Source organism: Gallus gallus, chromosome 4 (genome assembly GCF_016699485.2).
Source record: "Gallus gallus isolate bGalGal1 chromosome 4, bGalGal1.mat.broiler.GRCg7b, whole genome shotgun sequence".
NCBI classification, from domain to species: domain Eukaryota; kingdom Metazoa; phylum Chordata; class Aves; order Galliformes; family Phasianidae; genus Gallus; species Gallus gallus.
This window is the reverse complement of record NC_052535.1, coordinates 10,460,871-10,479,213: the sequence shown is the minus strand read 5'-3', so window position 1 is coordinate 10,479,213 and position 18,343 is coordinate 10,460,871. Positions and strand designations below refer to the sequence as shown.

Sequence of the window (18,343 nt, the reverse complement as noted above, 5' to 3'; positions counted from 1 at the left end):
TGCAGATCCCCTCCTCAGTCTCCTCGCTTACATAGTCATCAACACGTGGCTGCTTCCCTTCATTCAGATCCTTCCTTTTGAGAGCTGGAATATTTGTGTCCGGATCATAACTGTGATTTGCGCTTCTGAGTGTACGGATAAGGAGAAGACATAACAGCATCTTATAAGTGCACCAAGCATGGAAACAACAACCCAGAAAAATCTCCATATCTGCTCAGCAGTTACTCAGATAGCACACAGCACCTCACTCCCAGTGCAATTTTCAAAAGCAGCTGGGGCTGCACTGGGATATCAGTGGGAAAGTTTGACCTCTACTGCCATACATCCACCATCTTCCTCTAACATCATAAGCCAACACCATAAAATGTTTAATGGCTTCTCTGGGCCGAGTTTCCTAGTCTTTAAAAATCAGAATTGCAAAGATAACTGCCTCCATGGTGTACCTTACAAAACTACCACACAAGATCTGGGAATTGACAGGATCGAGATTGTGTCCAGCAGTGCACCATATGACGATGTCCAAGTCTCACACCTTTGAGCAGCCAGCTGGAGCTGCTGCACTGTACTGATCAATCCAAAGCCTGGTATGAGATAAGTAATATCCGCACCCAACTCTTCTCTCCCGAGTGATTTCAGAACAACGCAATTGTATCCACATGTTACGTGTTGCTACAAGCTCTGAAGAGTTACATCCTGCACAGTTCGTCTGGAAATTAGAAAAAGTGCTGTACATCCCCGAGGGCTCTGACACACAATTCTGATTGGATTTGGCAGTGGAAGCAGCAGAGATCACTTCCCCCAAACACTATGTAAATATCCTGGTCCGTGAACAATAAGGTGGGATAACGGTGGTTTATGTTAATAAACCAAGCTGTGAATGGCAGCAGTTGTGGAGCACATCCCTGCTGCAGTGCAGCTCTCAGCAGCGAGTAACCTCAGGCAGAGGAGTGGGAAAGGTGGCCTGGCCTGCCTGGCCTGTTGTAGACAGCGCTCCCAATACATATATAGGGAGTGACTGCGTATGGTCAATATTTGTGAAATTAAATGCAATTGGTAATCACTTAAACTGTAATAACATAATAACACCTTTATATTTTTCATTGTAATATTTGAAATTCACTTTCCACACAAATGTTACTGCCCAGAGGAAGGAAATTAAAAGCAAGTAAAAACTTGACATTAATGTATTTTTTAAGGGTTTTACTTATTTGCAGCTCCTTCCTAACATATTTTCTAACACTTAAGACTATCATGTCTATCAGAGGTTTGAAATGAGTCAGCCACTGGTTGTGGTTTACAACATAGACACAGCTGCAAGATGGCCAATGTCTTCGATATGTCATAAAAAAAATCACAGTACTTTAATTTCATTACTGTTACACTTGCCATAATAAGCTCAAAAAGCAAGACACTCAAAAGGAAGAGGAAAATTTACCAGAGGTTTGGAGCCTAGCAGAATGTGGCTTCTGTCTCTAGGGGCAAGATGATAGAGCTTGGTGTGAAAATGCTCGGCATCCATCAGATATCAGCAAGGTAGAGGAGAATATGTATATCTTCAACTTGAAAAGAAAGGGAAATCATGGTCTTGATGTTGAGTCTGAAAGCCAACAACTGTTCTAATTCAAATCTGTCACAGTCTGTTTAGTTGGCTCAAGGTAAAGGCTTCTGAAGACAAAGTTTTTGAGTACCTAAATTCGTTTGGGTCTCAATCAATTGCCCAGCTCTCAAGCGTGAAACACACATATATATACATATATATATGTGTAACATCTATAGGAAAAGAAGAAGTGTCTATCTGTGTAGGAGGGAAAAGAAAAAAGAATAATGAAAAAACAACCAGATTGCCTAACTATTAAAGAAGTTGAATAAAATGTGGTTTATCAAAAGCTGCATTATTTCAGCTAAAGGCATGACCTTAAACAGTTATCTTCTGTGCACCTATGCATCCTCTCCTTATGCATTCAGGTTCAAACAATCTGGGCTTATCAATTTGAAGCCCATGTGAAATTGATGTATTTCTGATCTCTAGTCTTCCCTAATGCAGGGATGCTGTCAGGGTGCTGAGATTCTGGGTACCGGGGAATACAGGTACTTGTGGCTGAGTTCACTCAGTCTGCACAGTCATTTCAGATCACTCCTGGCTGGAATGCGATGTGGGAAACCAAAACCTGTTAAGATACCAATGCAGATGCAGGATGCCACTTGACAGCTTCCAGTCCCTCAATGGCTCATGTGCTTACTACCACTAATGGGGCACTTTGGCATCCCTGAGGTTACTCCAGTGCTAATAAGGGCATTGTACTTCTGCTATCACCATGCAGCGTCTGCCATTTTAACCCTGAAATGTTGAAAATCCATTTAAGAGTGAAAATAGCAAGGTTCATGTGTTCCCTGATGCAGCTACTTCATATTGCTGTGGATCCCTTGCAGCTACATCTAGCCCCTTGGGTTTTTCTAGCTCTCCCCTGGTTGATAGGCTATTGCCCTCCTTTCCTAGCCCACAGAATCAGAAAACAAGGATGAAGGTGAGGAGCTATACAACAGCATTCAAACTGGACTCAAACAAGCCCTTCCACATGACCCATATTTACCATATTGCAGGCTTATCAGATAGGCCAGCACACCAAGTGCTCAGCACTGTGTGGTGGCTGGAGAGCTGCCTCATACATAGGCACCAAGAAGTTGTGAGAACTCCATCATGAAAGCTGGGGGGTTAAAAGTGTTCTTTTCACCAAAGATTGTGGATCCACAAACAATGTCTGCAAACACAATAAATACAAAAAAAGAACCAAGAAGTGGCAGATCCCACTCTGATACAGGCAGTCCTGCTTGCTGCCAGAGCTACAGTCCTGTTTAACTATCCTTTAGCTAAAGACCTGTGCAAAGCTCCTCATCACCCCTCCACTTGCATACAGCACAGCAGTCAGTGCCCACCAGACACTGACAGTGCTTCTTTAGGGGAGTAACAGCATCGTTCTATTTCACCTCTTCCTTATAGAGTGAGCAGTAACTGTTACAGGATGACTTCTACTGCAGGAAAAACAACAACAACAACAAAAAAGCCAACCCAGATTTAGATCAAGGACGGGAACCTCACTTCTGTAAGACTTCCTTCTATTTGTAATAAAAAATATCAGCATTTAAAGACACTCTTTTTCCTCTCTCCCAGAACAACCTGCAACAACTGTAATTCTCACATGTTAAAGACACTGCAGAGCTCTGCTGGATGACATTGCAGTTGCAATCCTGTCTCACCATCAGCCTTGGAAAGAGATAGCGAAACCTACAGGAAATTTTGATGCCAGCCCCACCTTTGTAAAACTAGTTGTTCCACACCAGTGGGTATAACAGAGATCAAAATCTTGACCATTAGTGCTGGCAGCAACAGCTCTCGCACAGCTGATAAGCTCTAGGTATATTCCCAACTGAGACCCACTGCTTCCATGAGGATGTTGTGCCAAAATGTGAAAATAGGGAGTTGCAGTTATTTCACGTGTTTTTAGGGAAACAAAAAAAGGCAGACAAAATAAAAATTGTATCTCCATCTCCATTCCAGCTGGTGTCCATCAGCCAGTAGCTGACCTCTCCCTGCCAGTCTTCTCCAGTCACATCACCACTCTGGTTAGCAACTCAAAACACGGCAGAAACGAGATGAAGAGATAAGCATCCGATCCCACATTCCTCCCACACCCACAGCTCCCAGCCAGAGGGCAGATAAAAAGAAGGGAGTTGGCTCCCAGGAGTAGTTACATTTGCAATCGCTCAATCGATGCTGCTAAATGATACAGTCACAACTTTTGCAGGGAGTCTGAGTACGTCCCTCTCTGTTTATCCCTATGCACATGCTTGTGCCCATTCTTGATGGTCCATTTGGTAACTGGCTTGCAGAAATGTCTGATGTCAGTTGACTCCGGGCTGTACCCAAAGCAGACACAGAAAACAAATCTGATGCTTTTTTCCCTACGAAGGCCTAGTTCTCTGTGCTTTAAAGCATTAACGATGCTAACAACTGGGCAGCCAGTATTTTGTCTGGTTGCACATGCAAGGAAAGTGGAATCTGAACTGTTAGCTGTTAATTCAGAACGCACAACATAAAGCCATAGAACGTAACCAGGACATGTTGGTAGGATGCAGTACGGACGGGTTACACAGAATGAAAAGGCTGAATAAATCCCATGGCCAATGACACGGTCACTGAGTCATGAAAAGGCCAGGCTCCTGGAATTTTGCAGCTGCTAGTAGATTCAGCGGGTGCAGCAAAGCAGCAGCAAACTCAGCTACAAGTTAACCTGACATAGAACTGTTCTGACACTAGAACCACATAAAATTCCCATGATAAAGAAATGTGAGAATACCAATAGACTTCAGTTCCTCATAATCTTCCATATATCTTACTGCAAAACATGGAGCGGAGAAAATGCCTTTTGTGTTCAAATAAAGCATGATAGACACCAATTTTATTTTTAGTGAAATTAAGCAATTTAATTGTTGGCTTACTGAGAGGAGGAAGCTTGTTTTTGAGTTAAAAACTCCCAAGTGGTTTTTTATCAAGTGGTTTCTGACGTTCCACCTAGCTTACAGCAAGAAGCACCCTCTGCAAACTACACACACGGTGAGGGTTAATCACACCAGGTGGGGCCTGCAGAGCAGCCCACATCTTTCAGATCTCCAAAGCCATTGCACAAAGCCTCCAGGGAGGGCTGATCTGGTGCTGAGTGGCTCAAACTCCCATTGCTTTGGCAGACCACACTTGGAAAAATGGGAGCAAATGGCATCAGATCACTCTCCCTCTACCAGAGCTACAAACTCAATTGGGCACAGTGAGGTTATTAACTCTGTTATATAAATGGCCAAGTGAATCATCTGAAAACACGGTAAGTTTAAGCTGGTAGGCACTGGTTGAAGAGCTGGCATGTTTGTATTTCCTTCTCCAAGGTCATTTCTTCTTCAGGTTGGCAGATCTCTTCTGGAGGAGCCATCATCATGAGAAAATGCTAGAGACAGACCTAGCAAAGCAATCAGCTCAGCTCTGAATTTTTCTCTTCCAAACAGTGGGCAGAGCATCCATTGGAGAGAAGACACCACTCCTCCCTGCCACTGCCTCACAGGGTGTCCATCTCTGTGGTCGTAACCGAGTTGCACCAATTTCACGTGTAAACTGCCATGAGTTCTAACCCAGCAAACAACCGCAAAAACTCCAGGAATTACTATCGAACCAAAAGTTCTGTCCCAGCGTAGGGCTTCTGGGTTTCCATGAGATTCGGGGATGCATCTGATCACTTACATTTCAGTCAGAACAAATCAATTCTTTTACAAATGGCGGAGTGCTCTAATTCAGGCAAAGCCTGAGTTCACCAGTGAGAGCAATACAGAGAAACTTACTGGAAGCACAAGTCAAACCGACCAAGCCGGTGCTGACTCACACCGATTACATGCAAAGAACACCCATGAAACACCGGCCTCTCTTCGTCCAGCACACAGTTCACAGTGTTTGGTAAGGCCCTGTTTTAACATCTGAAACGTTTTCCTGGAGAGAAACTTGTAGCTAATTTAGCTTTCTTTTATTAAAAACACACGCACCATGTGCCTGTATAGTCCCTCCAGCACAGCCATGGCAGACATTCCTTAGGATAATTGTGTAGTGAAATTGCCATCTTCCCTACCTGCCAGCAAAGATGCACAGCCCCACAGACCCCAAAGATATCAGGTACGCAAGGCAATTCCTACATCATCTAAAGTTTGTGATAAAACTAGTTTCCTAGCCGATTGGCTCTAAAGACACCTCGACAAAGCAATCCTAACTGGTTCTTTGGTATTCGGCCGTCAGGATCATTAGCACTAGCTAGGTGTTATCTTCCCTTTCCCTCCTCACTCCGGAGCCTGTAAATGTTAAAGGTACTTAAGGCCACTTAAATAGTAACATTGCCAAACATTTAGCGGCTGATCCTACTGACACATATCCCAATCTGTAGATTATGTACTTCTCCTCACCGAGGGAATGAGAATGTGCTCGAACCCATGTTTCACATGTTTACTTTATGATTAGCCACTTTTTACCATAGAACTCTTACTAACGTCCCCCCCTCAGCTTAACAACTAAATGAATTATGCCATCAAACAAAGAAGTAGGAATATGGCAGAATATGGTAGAGTAACGCAGGAACCTGATGGTATGTTTGTTTTCTGCATAATTTGATGCCACTGAAGTAGCTTTATCAATAATTTACGTAAGTAGTGTATATAAAAACGTGTAGTACATTCATATGTCATCTAGCAGTACTTCATGTGCCAAAGGGGATATGTTCATATTTGTATGCTATATGACACCTTCAAGTAAGCAAAGGACCTCCTCTTTATAGTTTGCCTGTTCTCTCCCATCATCTGCTGCGGTCATGCTGCTCCATGCTGTGCCTTTCTTAAGCTACTAGACCACATCTTGCCACAGGCAGATTCTGTTGACATCACTGAGGCCAGAATACCATCCTGTTATATGCTCACATATTGTTATATACTTACTTACATACGCTAAGGTCAGAAGAAACCATTATGATTCTTTACCCTAGCCCCCCTGTGACATAGCTGAGACTATTAAATCTTACCCAGCAGTTTCTGGAGTGAATTATTCTCTCCTACTGCATAAGTGAACTCCATTGAGCCCAGCAGATTGTTATTCATACTGTAAGGCAAGCAGCACCTACCACAATTTGAGTGATGAAATAAATAATAATGCAGCCAACCAGAATGGGAGACAACCTAGAGAAATACTCATCAAAATTCAGCATATCTGAGCTAGCTCCCTCCCAGAGTTCGCCTGTCCTCTTCTTGACACTGAGACTTTGGGAACGACTGCCAGCAGATCTTCATTGTTCCTCTTCATTCATTAACTACAGCAGATTTCTGTGCTGTGTTCTCACCTCAAGGTAAGGGTAAGCAAGATTCTGGTCACGTGCATATTGAAAAGTAACCACAAGAATACAACATTTAGATGTATTTAAATACAATATAACATTGCATTTTTTTCTTCACAATTTTAAATAATCCTCAGCAGTAAAACATGCACTTTCAAGGTGATAAACTCCTTTCACCCCATTATCTTAAGCCTTCCCCTTCCATCTCCGTTAGTTGTAAAAAGGCGAATGATACATCTCACCTCCCTGCCCAGCCTTTACTAAACAGACTCAGACAAAACTCTTGGTACTATTTAATACAGTGTCACTTTCTATGTGCATGCTCACATATCAAGAGAATGATGTCTGTGATTAAACCAGGAAAATGTAGTTTTAAACTGAGATTGTCTTTAGTTCCTTCCTTCCAGATGCACCACAGCAGAGCACGAACACAGCCTTGTAAGGCTTAAAAGAAAGGATCTCGGTTTAGCCAGAACAATGCATTTCACAGAGCCACTGCTTTCGCTTACCTCCCATGCTGTGGGTTACTATTTGCTTTCCCACACTTCCCTTTGGGCCTCCAGGTCTTCAGAGCTGGAATTAAGACGGGCACAAACGGTGATTAAACCTACTTAGATATATGAATGTGACTATCAGAATCACATCTAATGCTTTAGAAGCTGGGAGAAAACAAGTCCTTTTCCTCTGAAAAGTCTGCAGCCTAAAACATGTTAAAATCAAGAACTGAAGGGTTACTTTGGCAACAAAATCTGTGATGCATTTTATCAGACACCTGCTTCCCCTTTGGAAGCATTCTTTTTTTTCTCATGATATGGGCAAGGTAACCCTAAATCCTCCCCGTGCCACCTGAGCTTCTCAGCCCTGTAGCGATAACTCCAATTTCCTTATGACTTTTTCCTCTCCTTGCTGAAGAAGGTCTGCTCCATTCTGTTCTTCTCTCCCCACTACCTCTACCAGTAAACCAAAGCAGAAATTGAAAAACCCACAGCTAGCAGCTGTTCTTAACAGCTATTGCTTCGGAACGTCTCCCATGGGTTGGTAATGATCTCAGCTGTCTTCACTTTGAAAATCACCAAGGAAGCTGATCGCTCAAGGATCATGTTCACCTCCTTCCTTGTCACAAATCATAACAGGAAATCAAGTGTTTTAACCACAAAATGATTTCAGAGACGGTTATGCCCTTACCTCAATATTGAGTTGTCCCTCTTCTGGCTCCTACCCAGATCCAAGATCTCTGACTGCACTTAGTGGTGCTTTCAATCCAAACTGCCTTGCCCATAAGTGGCCAAGCACAGAAGGATCTACTTTGCACTGAAAGTGAAGCAGACCGAGCACCGAATGTCTGCCAGTGCCTTCCCAACATCACTCCTCGGTCTTGCTTTTAGTCAGTCCCTCTTTCTTCTAGAGAAGTCCTCTACCAAACAATGTACAGAGGTGCTCAGCACCTAACATCACGATGACAGCTATGTCTTTACATCTTAATGGGAGAAAGCATCTGAGAAATCATTCTGCAGAAATGCTGGTACCCAGGTAGGGGCCACCAACACTGCTGAGGGGAAAGCTGCCTGGAAGTGTAATGTGATGAAAAACAGAGATCAGGAGTCCTGTTAGAAAATAAAGGACTTTCCCATGGTGAAATCTTAACGTAGGATAAACAAAATTCCTTAAGCCTGTGTGTATCAGAGCAGTATCCTGAAGCTGCTGACCTAAATTCTAATCCTCTTTGGAATAAACAAAGAGAAGATGTCTGCAGGAGAAGTTTCTATATAATGAAAAATCCGTATGATCTTACAAATCTTGGCGGAGCCATTCTCCTGTGCGTAGCTCACCAAACTCCTCCTACTGTTAATTGTCTCATCAGTCATCAAACAACAGAGTAACAGAACAGCTCGCAGGTGCACAGAAGGACAGTTCCCTGCTAGCTGTGCAGACCAGTAGTATTTCCTACTTCAAAATATTGAGTAGATCTTTCACTGACAGCACAGCCTAATTTCTTAAATAACCTTTTTGTTATACTGATGTCTAAGCAAGAAGCACCAGAATAAACCTTATTTCCTTCATTAGTTCAACCGAAGTTATCAATCCCAGCCTACCCAGGACTTTCAAACCAAAACAGCCTATTCTTGGCTGGAATTATTCCCATACAATACGATTACAGACTGAAGTCTATTGGGAAAAAATGAGCACAAGACATATTGGAAAAAAAAAATACTTCCAAGAAGTTACCTTGAAAATAGTTTAAAAAACCCTTTTGTTATAACTTTGCATGCTCTGCACAAAATAGACCAAGTCAGAAAAAAAACCCTCAGCTGTACTTAGGACATTCCCTGAGGGAATGCAGACAGGGCTAATCCTCGCCGCAGCATCCTGCAGACCTGCTGGATGCCTGAGAGACTGCACAGCATTGCCTTGGCACACACGTTTGCCACTTAGCACATTCAACTCCTTCACTTCCTTTTACTTTAAAAGCATGACAGTTAATTCCTGTTACTGTCCCACCTCTGGTATGCTCATAAAACTTCCACGCCTGTTTCACAAATGTTCACCTGTTTAGAAGTCTAAAGTTTCAAAGAAAGGTACTTTTTGCCCAATAATAGATGTATAATTTACTTTTTACAAGGAGCTGCTGCTATAACCTAAGTACTGTTTACAGGCTATAAAATGTGAATCACTTGATGAATCTTAAAGGATAAAAAGCAAAAAACAAAAACAGTGATATAGATGAAAACTCCTTTTCTAAACTTGGTGGAGAAGCTTTCCTGACTCGGCAGCACAGCACAGTACAGTGAAAATGAAATCAGTGCCAAGTGCCAGATTCTGAACTCTGAATGGGCAAAGTTCCCATTGACTTTCAGGATTCCTTCCCTTGCAAATGATATTCAAGAACGGTCGTTAGATGCACCTAAGCTGCATCCAGCTCTATGTTCTGTCTCTCCCCTTTGTGTCAAGTAGACATATAGAATTTTTGAAATCAGCACAGCAAGCTGTGAATGATGGTGCATGAAATGAATAAGCTGAGTTTAGTACAAAGGGGAAATCCTGAGGGCTGGGTGCAATCACCGCTATACTATTTCCTGTGGCCTATATAGAAAAGACGCATAATATTCTTCAAGGAGACAGAGAAAAAAAGCTCGCAGAGGGCAGAAGTCTCAATCAGAAGCCCCAGAAGAGATAAGTGGAAGACAGAAGCTCACAAGTTATTAACATTGCTTAATTTCCCTCTTATTCCTAAACTGTTCCCCCCCCCTTATGCCCAACATATTTCAAGCTCTGGGCTGCTGTGCATGTGGAGCATACACACAGTTTGGGGCTCTGAGAACTTGGCTCAGTTTGCATCTCATTGGAAGCAGTGCAGCTTATGCTTTAGTTTATGTTCCATGCTTCTTTTCTCCCCATCAGCCAAGGTGAGTTTGTGCAGAGCCGTCGGTGTGTGAACTGTGATGGCCAAAACATGGAACGAGATGTAGGGATTTCTAGGAGAGACTTCCAGGAGAGAAACTGAGCAAACAGCTCTGGGGCAGTAATGTGTCCAACCTCACAACTGCTTCCTCGTGTGAAGATGGATCTGAAACTTCTGTTACATGAACACAAGCATTTTAAAACCAGATCGTGGTCAGAGTGATTCCTCTTAGCTGACGTACAACTGAAGTGCCCAGGGATAAACAAGGGTTAATTGAACTTTACAAAAGCAATAAAAGATTTCTCATACAGATGAGCATCCTGCAAATAACACAGATGTAAGTAACATGTAAGTGATACATCTCTGTATCCAAGATACATCTCAAGAGTGGAATTACTCAAGTATGGAATCACGGTGATACCCCCCTCATACTCACACACTCAGTGCTATGCTCCCCTGCTAAACCAAGCAAGTATAGATCTCATTTTAAAACCTGGAAGACTGAGGTATAAAATGACTAAAGAGCTTCTGAGGATGTCTTTCAAGGAGGCAAACCTGAAAGCCTGTTTGCTCGACCAGCAGCACAAAGAAATTCACTGTGAATGGTACTTACAGCAAAGAATAATTAATTCTTCATCCAGAGGACACTCTGTTGTGAACTAAGAGTCACTGTGTCACAATTATTACTGCATCCAGCAGCATCCATAAAAAGTCACAATAGAAAGCTATTCTGGAATACTTTATCTGCATTAATCACCAAATGACCCAATGCAAGCAGAACTGCCATCAGTGCTCTTCTTCCTAAGAAATGGTAACACAAATGAATCCAAGGGCCACATCTCTCACTAAGATTTCTGCTTTTTGTCACTTCAGGATTATCACTGCAAGAATCTGAGTGCACCATGTCAACCACCTGCTGCCGACTGCAGTAAGTAGAGGAGGGAGCTCTACGCAAGTAGAAAAGGAGTCACATAGAACTCCTAACTTTTGCAGGTACTGCTTGCTGCTGCAGCACCCAGTCCTGAGCATCACTTCACCTTTTCAGCTTTCTTCCTTCCTGTGGAATTCTTTCCATTAGCACTGGGGGATGGTTGGATATGTTATTGTCTTTCTAATGTTCGCGGAAAGCATACCTTCTTAGCCTCATGGTTGATATAGGGAAGCGCTGGTGCATCAGAGCTCTCACAGAGTGCTTGTGTCAGTCGTATGCCTTTATAAAAGTCATGTCTTTTAATAGCAAAATAAATAAATAAATAAACGAAAGGGTTTTTTTTTAAATTGTTTATTAAATATTCTCACAAGCAAAGCCCTCTGCTGATCATTCGAACTTACACTCCAACCAGAATGCCTCTCAAGTCTGATTTAAAATATTTTTAGTTACCAATTGCTGTGGAAATAAACGATCTCTAATGCTCTTTGGTAAAGGAAGGAGCCACCATAGCGTAACCAGAGCAGCTGTTTTTACGACAGCCTAACACTAACGCCAAGTGTGATCTCCCACTCTCCCATTCAAAGAAGTGTGAACGCAAAAGCCTAAATATTGACCTTACACTTAAATGTTAACATTATTAACACATTACTAAAGCTCCGCTGCCAATTCAGTATTTCTAAGGACAAGGGATGCACTTGCATCTATTCTAGGTGTTCCAGAATAAGGCTGCAGCGTTTCAGTTGTGCAAACAGTTGCTTCTGATTTTGCACACATAACAGCTGGGCGTCCCACTGGCAGCTCTGTCTCACCAGGTGCTGTGGGCTTTTGGAGGGAAGGGTCCTTCCCCAGAGCTGATGCACAGCACCTGGCTGCTGCTGCCACCTCACCTGCCCTCCCCAACACCAACGTGGCTCCGTTCCACACCAGCAGGAGTGTGAAATCCCTCGCAAGCACTGCTCAAAAGGCTCTTGGCTTTAACAGATGCAGGATGTGTGCCCACCACATCAGGAATAAACTACACATTTTGCAATCAAAAGCAGTACAAACAAAGCATACCTTCATTAATTTTAGAAAGAGCGCATTTCTGCTTTTGCTCCGCAGGAAATTCTTGGAGTCCCAGCAAAGGACATAGTGGTGGTCTCAGAAAAGAAGTTATCTTTCAGGTAATGTCTCCCTGACGGAAAACACACTCGTGTTTGGAGCTGTGCCTGTGCCTGTGAGCACAGATGGGCTCATGGCTCAGCCTGCAGCACATCTCTCCCCAGGCAGAAGTGCATGCCTGTTCCCAACACTTCCCACAAACCACCAATGCGAGGATTCTGATAAAGTTCAGCCTCAGGATGCTGAAAGCTGCAGGTTGGCTTTGGCTCTCAAAACTAACAGCTCAGGAAAAGCACCTGCATGCCACACACTGAGGTGAGCTCCCAGAGAATACATCAATAAATAGAGGAATCTCCTCTGACACCTCAGGGACTTGTTGAGAAGCTGCCCTTAGGCCTTGACAGAAAGGGGGATAACTTGAACTCATGTGCTACAAACCTTCTTAAGAGCGGTGTTTCTCCTACTTTGTGGCAGAGAATCCACTTCTAGAGAGCTCAGGGGAAGAGAACAACTACTTAGAGTGATGCAGGTGCAATTCAACTCTGAAGGCAGCAGAGATCGCGGCAGCCCACCTGCCCAGAAGGCCTGGCTTTTGGCAGATTTCCATTGCACAACTTTCTGGAAATGCTAAGGGAGAGCAGTTTGGTGGAAGGCGATGGCCTCGCTTTCCCTCCCAGAGGTGCCCTGGCACTGCCCGTTGGGAGACCTTTAGGGGAAGAGCTTCACCCAGCACTGAGATGCTGCGGGACCTCGTGCTGCCCCTGCACGGCTCCACGGACAGCAGCACCACCCTCACCATCCCATCTCTCCTCTCTGATCTCAGAGTATAGAGCTGCTTCTCCTCACAAAGCGGGCACGCTCCTACCTGAGGGACGGCAGAGCCAACACGAGGAAACACAGCCTTCAGATCGCCAGAGATGTAACCAGCAATGTTAAGAAGGAGCTGAGCAGTGTTGGGCACACTGGTTTCCTGCATGGCTGCTCTTGAGTCGAGAGGAAGGTGTGTGCTACCAGGGCTCATCCCAGCGCACCGCACCGAGTGGGGAGCACAGGGGCCGGGATCTCATGAATTGCAGCGTGGCAGCCGCGGGAGCTCTCCCGAGGCTGCGGACCCGCAGCAGCTGTTCCTGCTCCGGCCCTTCTTGGGGAAGCCGGGAGCCGGGCAGCGCACCGGGGAACGGATCGGCGGTGCGGCGTGAAGAACGCTCGGTTTTCCCTCTGAGGAGCTGGAGGAAGGACCTGGCCGACCTCGGCCGGAGAACGAGGTGGATGTGCAGGCGGGAGACAGGGGGCCCGGCCCGGAGGCCGCAAGCAGCGGGCAGTGAGGGCAGGGCTTCCACTTCCCGACAGTGAGCGGCAGCGGAGGTGCCCCTGGGAGCAAAACCAAAGCAAACAGATAGAACACCCTCCGTTTCCCTTCCCTTCCGTAGAAAGGCAAACAGCGAAACCATCGTTCGAATCAAACGAAAGGCGGAGATGGACTGGGGGGAGTTGCGCCGCGACGCGCACCGTCGCTTTGCAGGAGCGCTGCGGTGCGGTGACTCCCAGCGCCGGTGCTCAGAGCCGGGCGGGATACGGAGCGCTGCGGGAAGGATGCGGTCCGCAACAACGCACCCCGGTAACGCGGGCTGCTAGGAAAATAAAAGTTATCCAGACTCAAAACACACTCGTCAAACACACCGAAAAGTTTGAATTATTTATTTCCTCTGGGGACTCCTGTATCCATTTATTTTTAATAGAGCCTAATTAAGAGTTCCCCAGCGGGTTTTACTTTCGTAAATATTTCAGATGATTTCGGGCTTCCGGGCAAATCCTCCAGAGGAAAAGAAAAATGTAATGAAAGAAGCGAGGCGCGGAGTTTCAGCCCTTCCCTCCCGTCGGCCGAAGCGACAACAAGTGGCCGCCGGGCGCGAGCAGCGCGGCCCCTTCGGGAACGGCCCGGGGGCTCCGGAGAGGAACGAAGATACACCGCGACGCGACGGCTCCGGGCCCGGCCGAGGAGCGGCTGTGCGGGACGGGACGCAGCGAGCGGCGCGTAAAGAGTACGGAGAGCTCTTCGTTTTAAAGATAGAAGAAAACGAGGCACAGGGAAAGGAGATTTTTCGATCATTTTTTTTTTTTTTTGGAAGAAATCCGGTAAACAAAACAAACAAACAAAAAATTAAAACTTTTCTTCGTCTGATATGTCAAAACATCGTTCACAGTAAAATTCACAAACCGATTTACATAAGTTTACAGCTTAAGAAAAACCCAGACACACAACTTGCTATAAATAAAAGAAAGGGTTTGCGACCCGCACAGCTCTCTCCCACCGCCCCCTTTCCGTAGGAACAAAACCCTAAAGTTAAAAACTCTACGAATTGCGGACACGAACCGAGCGGCGCTCGGCAAGGTGGGAAGAACAACACTTTCAGTAACCACAACGAAAATGTAAACAACGGAACGACTGAGTTTGAAAACAACGCCCGCCGGGTCGGTTTTTCGTTTTGTCATTGCAACGCTAAAATGGAACGGGGCGATGCACCATCTTTAAGACTCGGAAGCGAACAAAACTACGCCCAACCCCGCGGAGACCGGGAGAGTCGCCGTGGCTTAAGAACTTCGCGGGGCTTTAGGAGGCGGTTGCGCTCTGTTAAAAGAACAGATTGCCCAAATCGTTTTTTTTTTTTTTTGTACAAAAGAAAAAAGAAAATGAAGACAACGAACGGATTTTCTGTTTAAAATTTCTCCCAAGTTAGTATCGAGTCTGCTGAGCCGCACGTCCCGGCGCTGGGGTTGCGATGAGGAGCCGTCCGGAGGAGGCCAGTTTGTTTATATGTGAGTTAGTGGTACGGTGCCGTTCACGGCAGTCCCGGCACTCTGGTAGTGCTGGTGCACACTGTGCAACCTGCTGCCCTGCAGGGCCGAAGGGTCTGTGGCGTCGCCCCCCGGGGGCAGGTACATGCTGATCATATCCCGCAGGTCTCCCAGGCAGGCCCTCTGCGAGTGCGAGGTGATGGCCGGCGGAGGCGAGCTGGGCTCGGACTTGACCACCGAGCCCATGGAGCCCAGGCTCATGGCCGTGGAGGGCTGCTGGCCGTAGGCGGCGGGGGACATGCTGTAGGTGGAGGCGGCGTTCATGTAGGTCTGCGCCGTGGACATCATGGGGCTGTACTGCAGGCCCGGCATGTCGTAGCGGTGCATCTGCTGCAGCTGCGGGCTGTTCATGCCCGGGTGCTGCCCGTAGCCCAGCTGGTCTTGCATCAGGGAGTAAGCCCCGTTGGTCCAACCGTTCATATGAGCGTAAGTGTCAATCCTCTGGCCCACCCCGACGGGGCTGCTCACCGCGTTGCCCCCTCCGGGGGCCAGCAGGTTGCCCGGCAGCGAGTATTTGTCCTTCTTCAGCAAGGTCTTGGTCTTCCTCCGGGGCCGGTATTTGTAATCCGGGTACTCCTTCATGTGCACGGCCCGCAGCCTCTTGGCCTCGTCGATGAAGGGCCGCTTCTCGGCATCGCTCAGCAGCTTCCAATCGGCCCCGAGGCGCTTGCTGATCTCCGAGTTGTGCATCTTGGGATTCTCCTGGGCCATCTTCCGCCGCTGGCCCCGCGACCACACCATGAATGCGTTCATGGGGCGCTTCACCCGGTCCTGGTCCGACCCGGCACCCGCTCCGCTGCCGGCCCCGCCGCCGCCTTTGCCGTTGCCGCCCGGGGCCGGGTTCCCCCCGGCGCTGCCCGGCGTGGGCTGCGGCGTCTTGATCTCGGTCTCCAGCATGCTGTACATGGCCGGGGCCGGTAAGAGATGCGCCAGGGTGGCAGACGGGCGGGCACAGCTCGGGGAAAGGAAGTTCAAAATAATAAGAGTAAAAGAAAGAACCGGTCCGGGCGGCGGCCGCAGGAGGGGGAAGGAGTTTTCCCGTGCCGCTCCCCGAGGTGCAGCGGAGGTTCCCGCGGGCAGCGCTGAGCGACGCGCACACCTCTCCCGGGGGCATTTGATTGACGGGCTATAAATGAGAGGGCGGCGGCCAATCAGCGAGCGGTTCCCGACAGCCCCAACGCCGGTAATGGGTCGGTTTGGAGAGGACGGGGATGGGCGAAAAGTTGGTGTTTGGGGACTGCTGGGACCGAGCCCCTCCCGCCGCAACCCCCGAGGTGCCGGACCGGCAGCGGGCACTCCGCAGGGTGCGGAGCGGGCAGCGGGGATCGTGCAGCTGCCGGCGGGGCTGGGAGCCGGGATGCGGAGCCGGGGTTGCGGAGCGGACGGGAGGACCGCCGCGAGCGGATCCACGAGTTTGGCGGGCACAAAGAAATCCGAGGTTTCCGGCTGGATCCGCCGCCTCGAGACTGTACGAACAGCTGTTCCTGTAGCTCACGCAGCGGATGAAGGCGACGAGAACTAAAACTTTCGCCTCCGGAGCGGTGTCTGCGTAGGGAAGCCGCTCTGCCCTGTCGGCACCGGGGGCGGCTGCCGGGCGCTCCGTTCAGGTGCCAGGCGGGTGCCCCGCCGCAGCACCGTGCCCCCCTTCGTGTCGCTGAGCCGGGTTGGATGCCGGCAGGACGCTCCCGGCCCCCCACCCCTCGCCGAACCTCGGCCACTTGTGTTTTTTCCATTCGGCTGCACCAGGGGGAGGGGGAAGGGGGATGGTGCTTTGTAAAAACGGTTTTCATGGCAACGGCGAAGTTCCCTCCGTGTGAAAGAAAACTTGGGAAAGCTGGGGTGACCGGAGAGGAGCTCCCTGCAGCTGTCAATCACGGGCTTCCCTTTCCGTCCCTCCCCTCCCCTTCCCTTTCCTTCCCTTCCTCCCTCGGAGGCGCGAACGCCCGCACCTACGCGGCCGGGGCCGGGAGCTCCCGAAAGGCACACAGCCTGTCTGCGCTCTTTCTCCTTCCTCATCCTCCCGCCGTGTCCCGCTCCAGCTCCGCACGGGCAGAGGCACGGGACAGCCCGTTGCCGGCGGAGATCCATCACTGCCGGTGCTTTGCGATCAAACTGCACCGGGGGCGCGGGACTGGGCAGAGGGCTCGGAGCAGACGTGCCTGGGCACCCCGTCCCCTCCAGGGGGGGCGGCGAGGAGGGAAGCTGCAGCTTGGCAGCCCTCGGTAAGAGAAGAGCGTAAGGATAACGGGGCTGATTTGCAGGGCCGGGGGAGGACACGGGGGAAGCAGCCGGGGGCTCTGCCCGGGCAGGTGCCGACAGCCCCGCGTCCTGCGGGGGGAACGCGAAACGTGACGGCTGCAAACAAACGGCGGTGCTGGAAGGGGGGAACCGACACGGTGTGCTGGGTGGGGGTTTTATCGGAGTGAGTCGGAGCACTACAGTGCAAAGTTGTCGCTCGTTTTGTAAGCATTTCTTTACTGGCAAAATCATCCGAACAAAGTCAGTGAGGGGAAATAACGCCGCTTGGACTAGCTACGGTGCGCCAGGAGCTCTGTCTGTTTGGTTTCTTGCTCAGAAGTGTTGGACGAAGCGAACGCTTTGCAGGGAGGCAGCGGGTTTTACTTATGGCGCTGTCGCGCAAAGCGCGCCGCGGGAGGAACTTCTGCAGCACATCGGGAGAGTTTTGGAGAGCTCTATTTAAGTCCAAACTCCTTCAAACATTTTGATCGCTCAGGCCAGGGCTAAACCTTGCCGGGCAGGGGTGGGAGACGGGCTGATCTATGTCCTGGCCGCTCTAAAATGTTCTGATACGAGCGTTTGTCGGAGCGACCGAGCACGCATACACTCAACGAACCAGTCGGCGGGGTACGGAGCTGGGGCATGTCGACAGCCCTGCGAGCGGGGTCAGAGATCGAAATAAATAGTACAAGCTTCAAACTCTTATTTAGTCTTTCAGTTTGTCTTCCCGCGGCCTGAGGCATCAATTGCATTGTTAGCGTGTATATATATATATATATATTTTTTTTTTCCCCAGCGGACACATCATTTAGCATCCCACGGTCCAAGTTATTAAAAGGCAATATTTCTCTTGAAACATCACACATCTCCTCACTGATGAATAAGAAGCGTAAGTATAGATCGGGATTT

General features: G+C 48.0%; 1 protein-coding gene across 1 annotated transcript; it reads right to left on the bottom strand.

The window, feature by feature from the left end:
• Nucleotides 1-14,438: 14,438 nt before the first annotated feature.
• Nucleotides 14,439-16,302, bottom strand: SOX3 (SRY-box 3). Its single transcript, NM_204195.2, has one exon. It carries the CDS (start codon nucleotides 16,100-16,102, stop codon nucleotides 15,152-15,154), a length of 951 nt encoding a protein of 316 aa, NP_989526.1. The 5' UTR covers nucleotides 16,103-16,302; the 3' UTR covers nucleotides 14,439-15,151.
• Between the last annotated feature and the right edge of the window lie 2,041 nt (nucleotides 16,303-18,343).

Coding starts and splice junctions, on each gene's coding strand:
- SOX3 (NM_204195.2), bottom strand. CDS start 16,102: ATGTACAGCATGCTGGAGACCGAGATCAAGACGCCGCAGCCCACGCCG.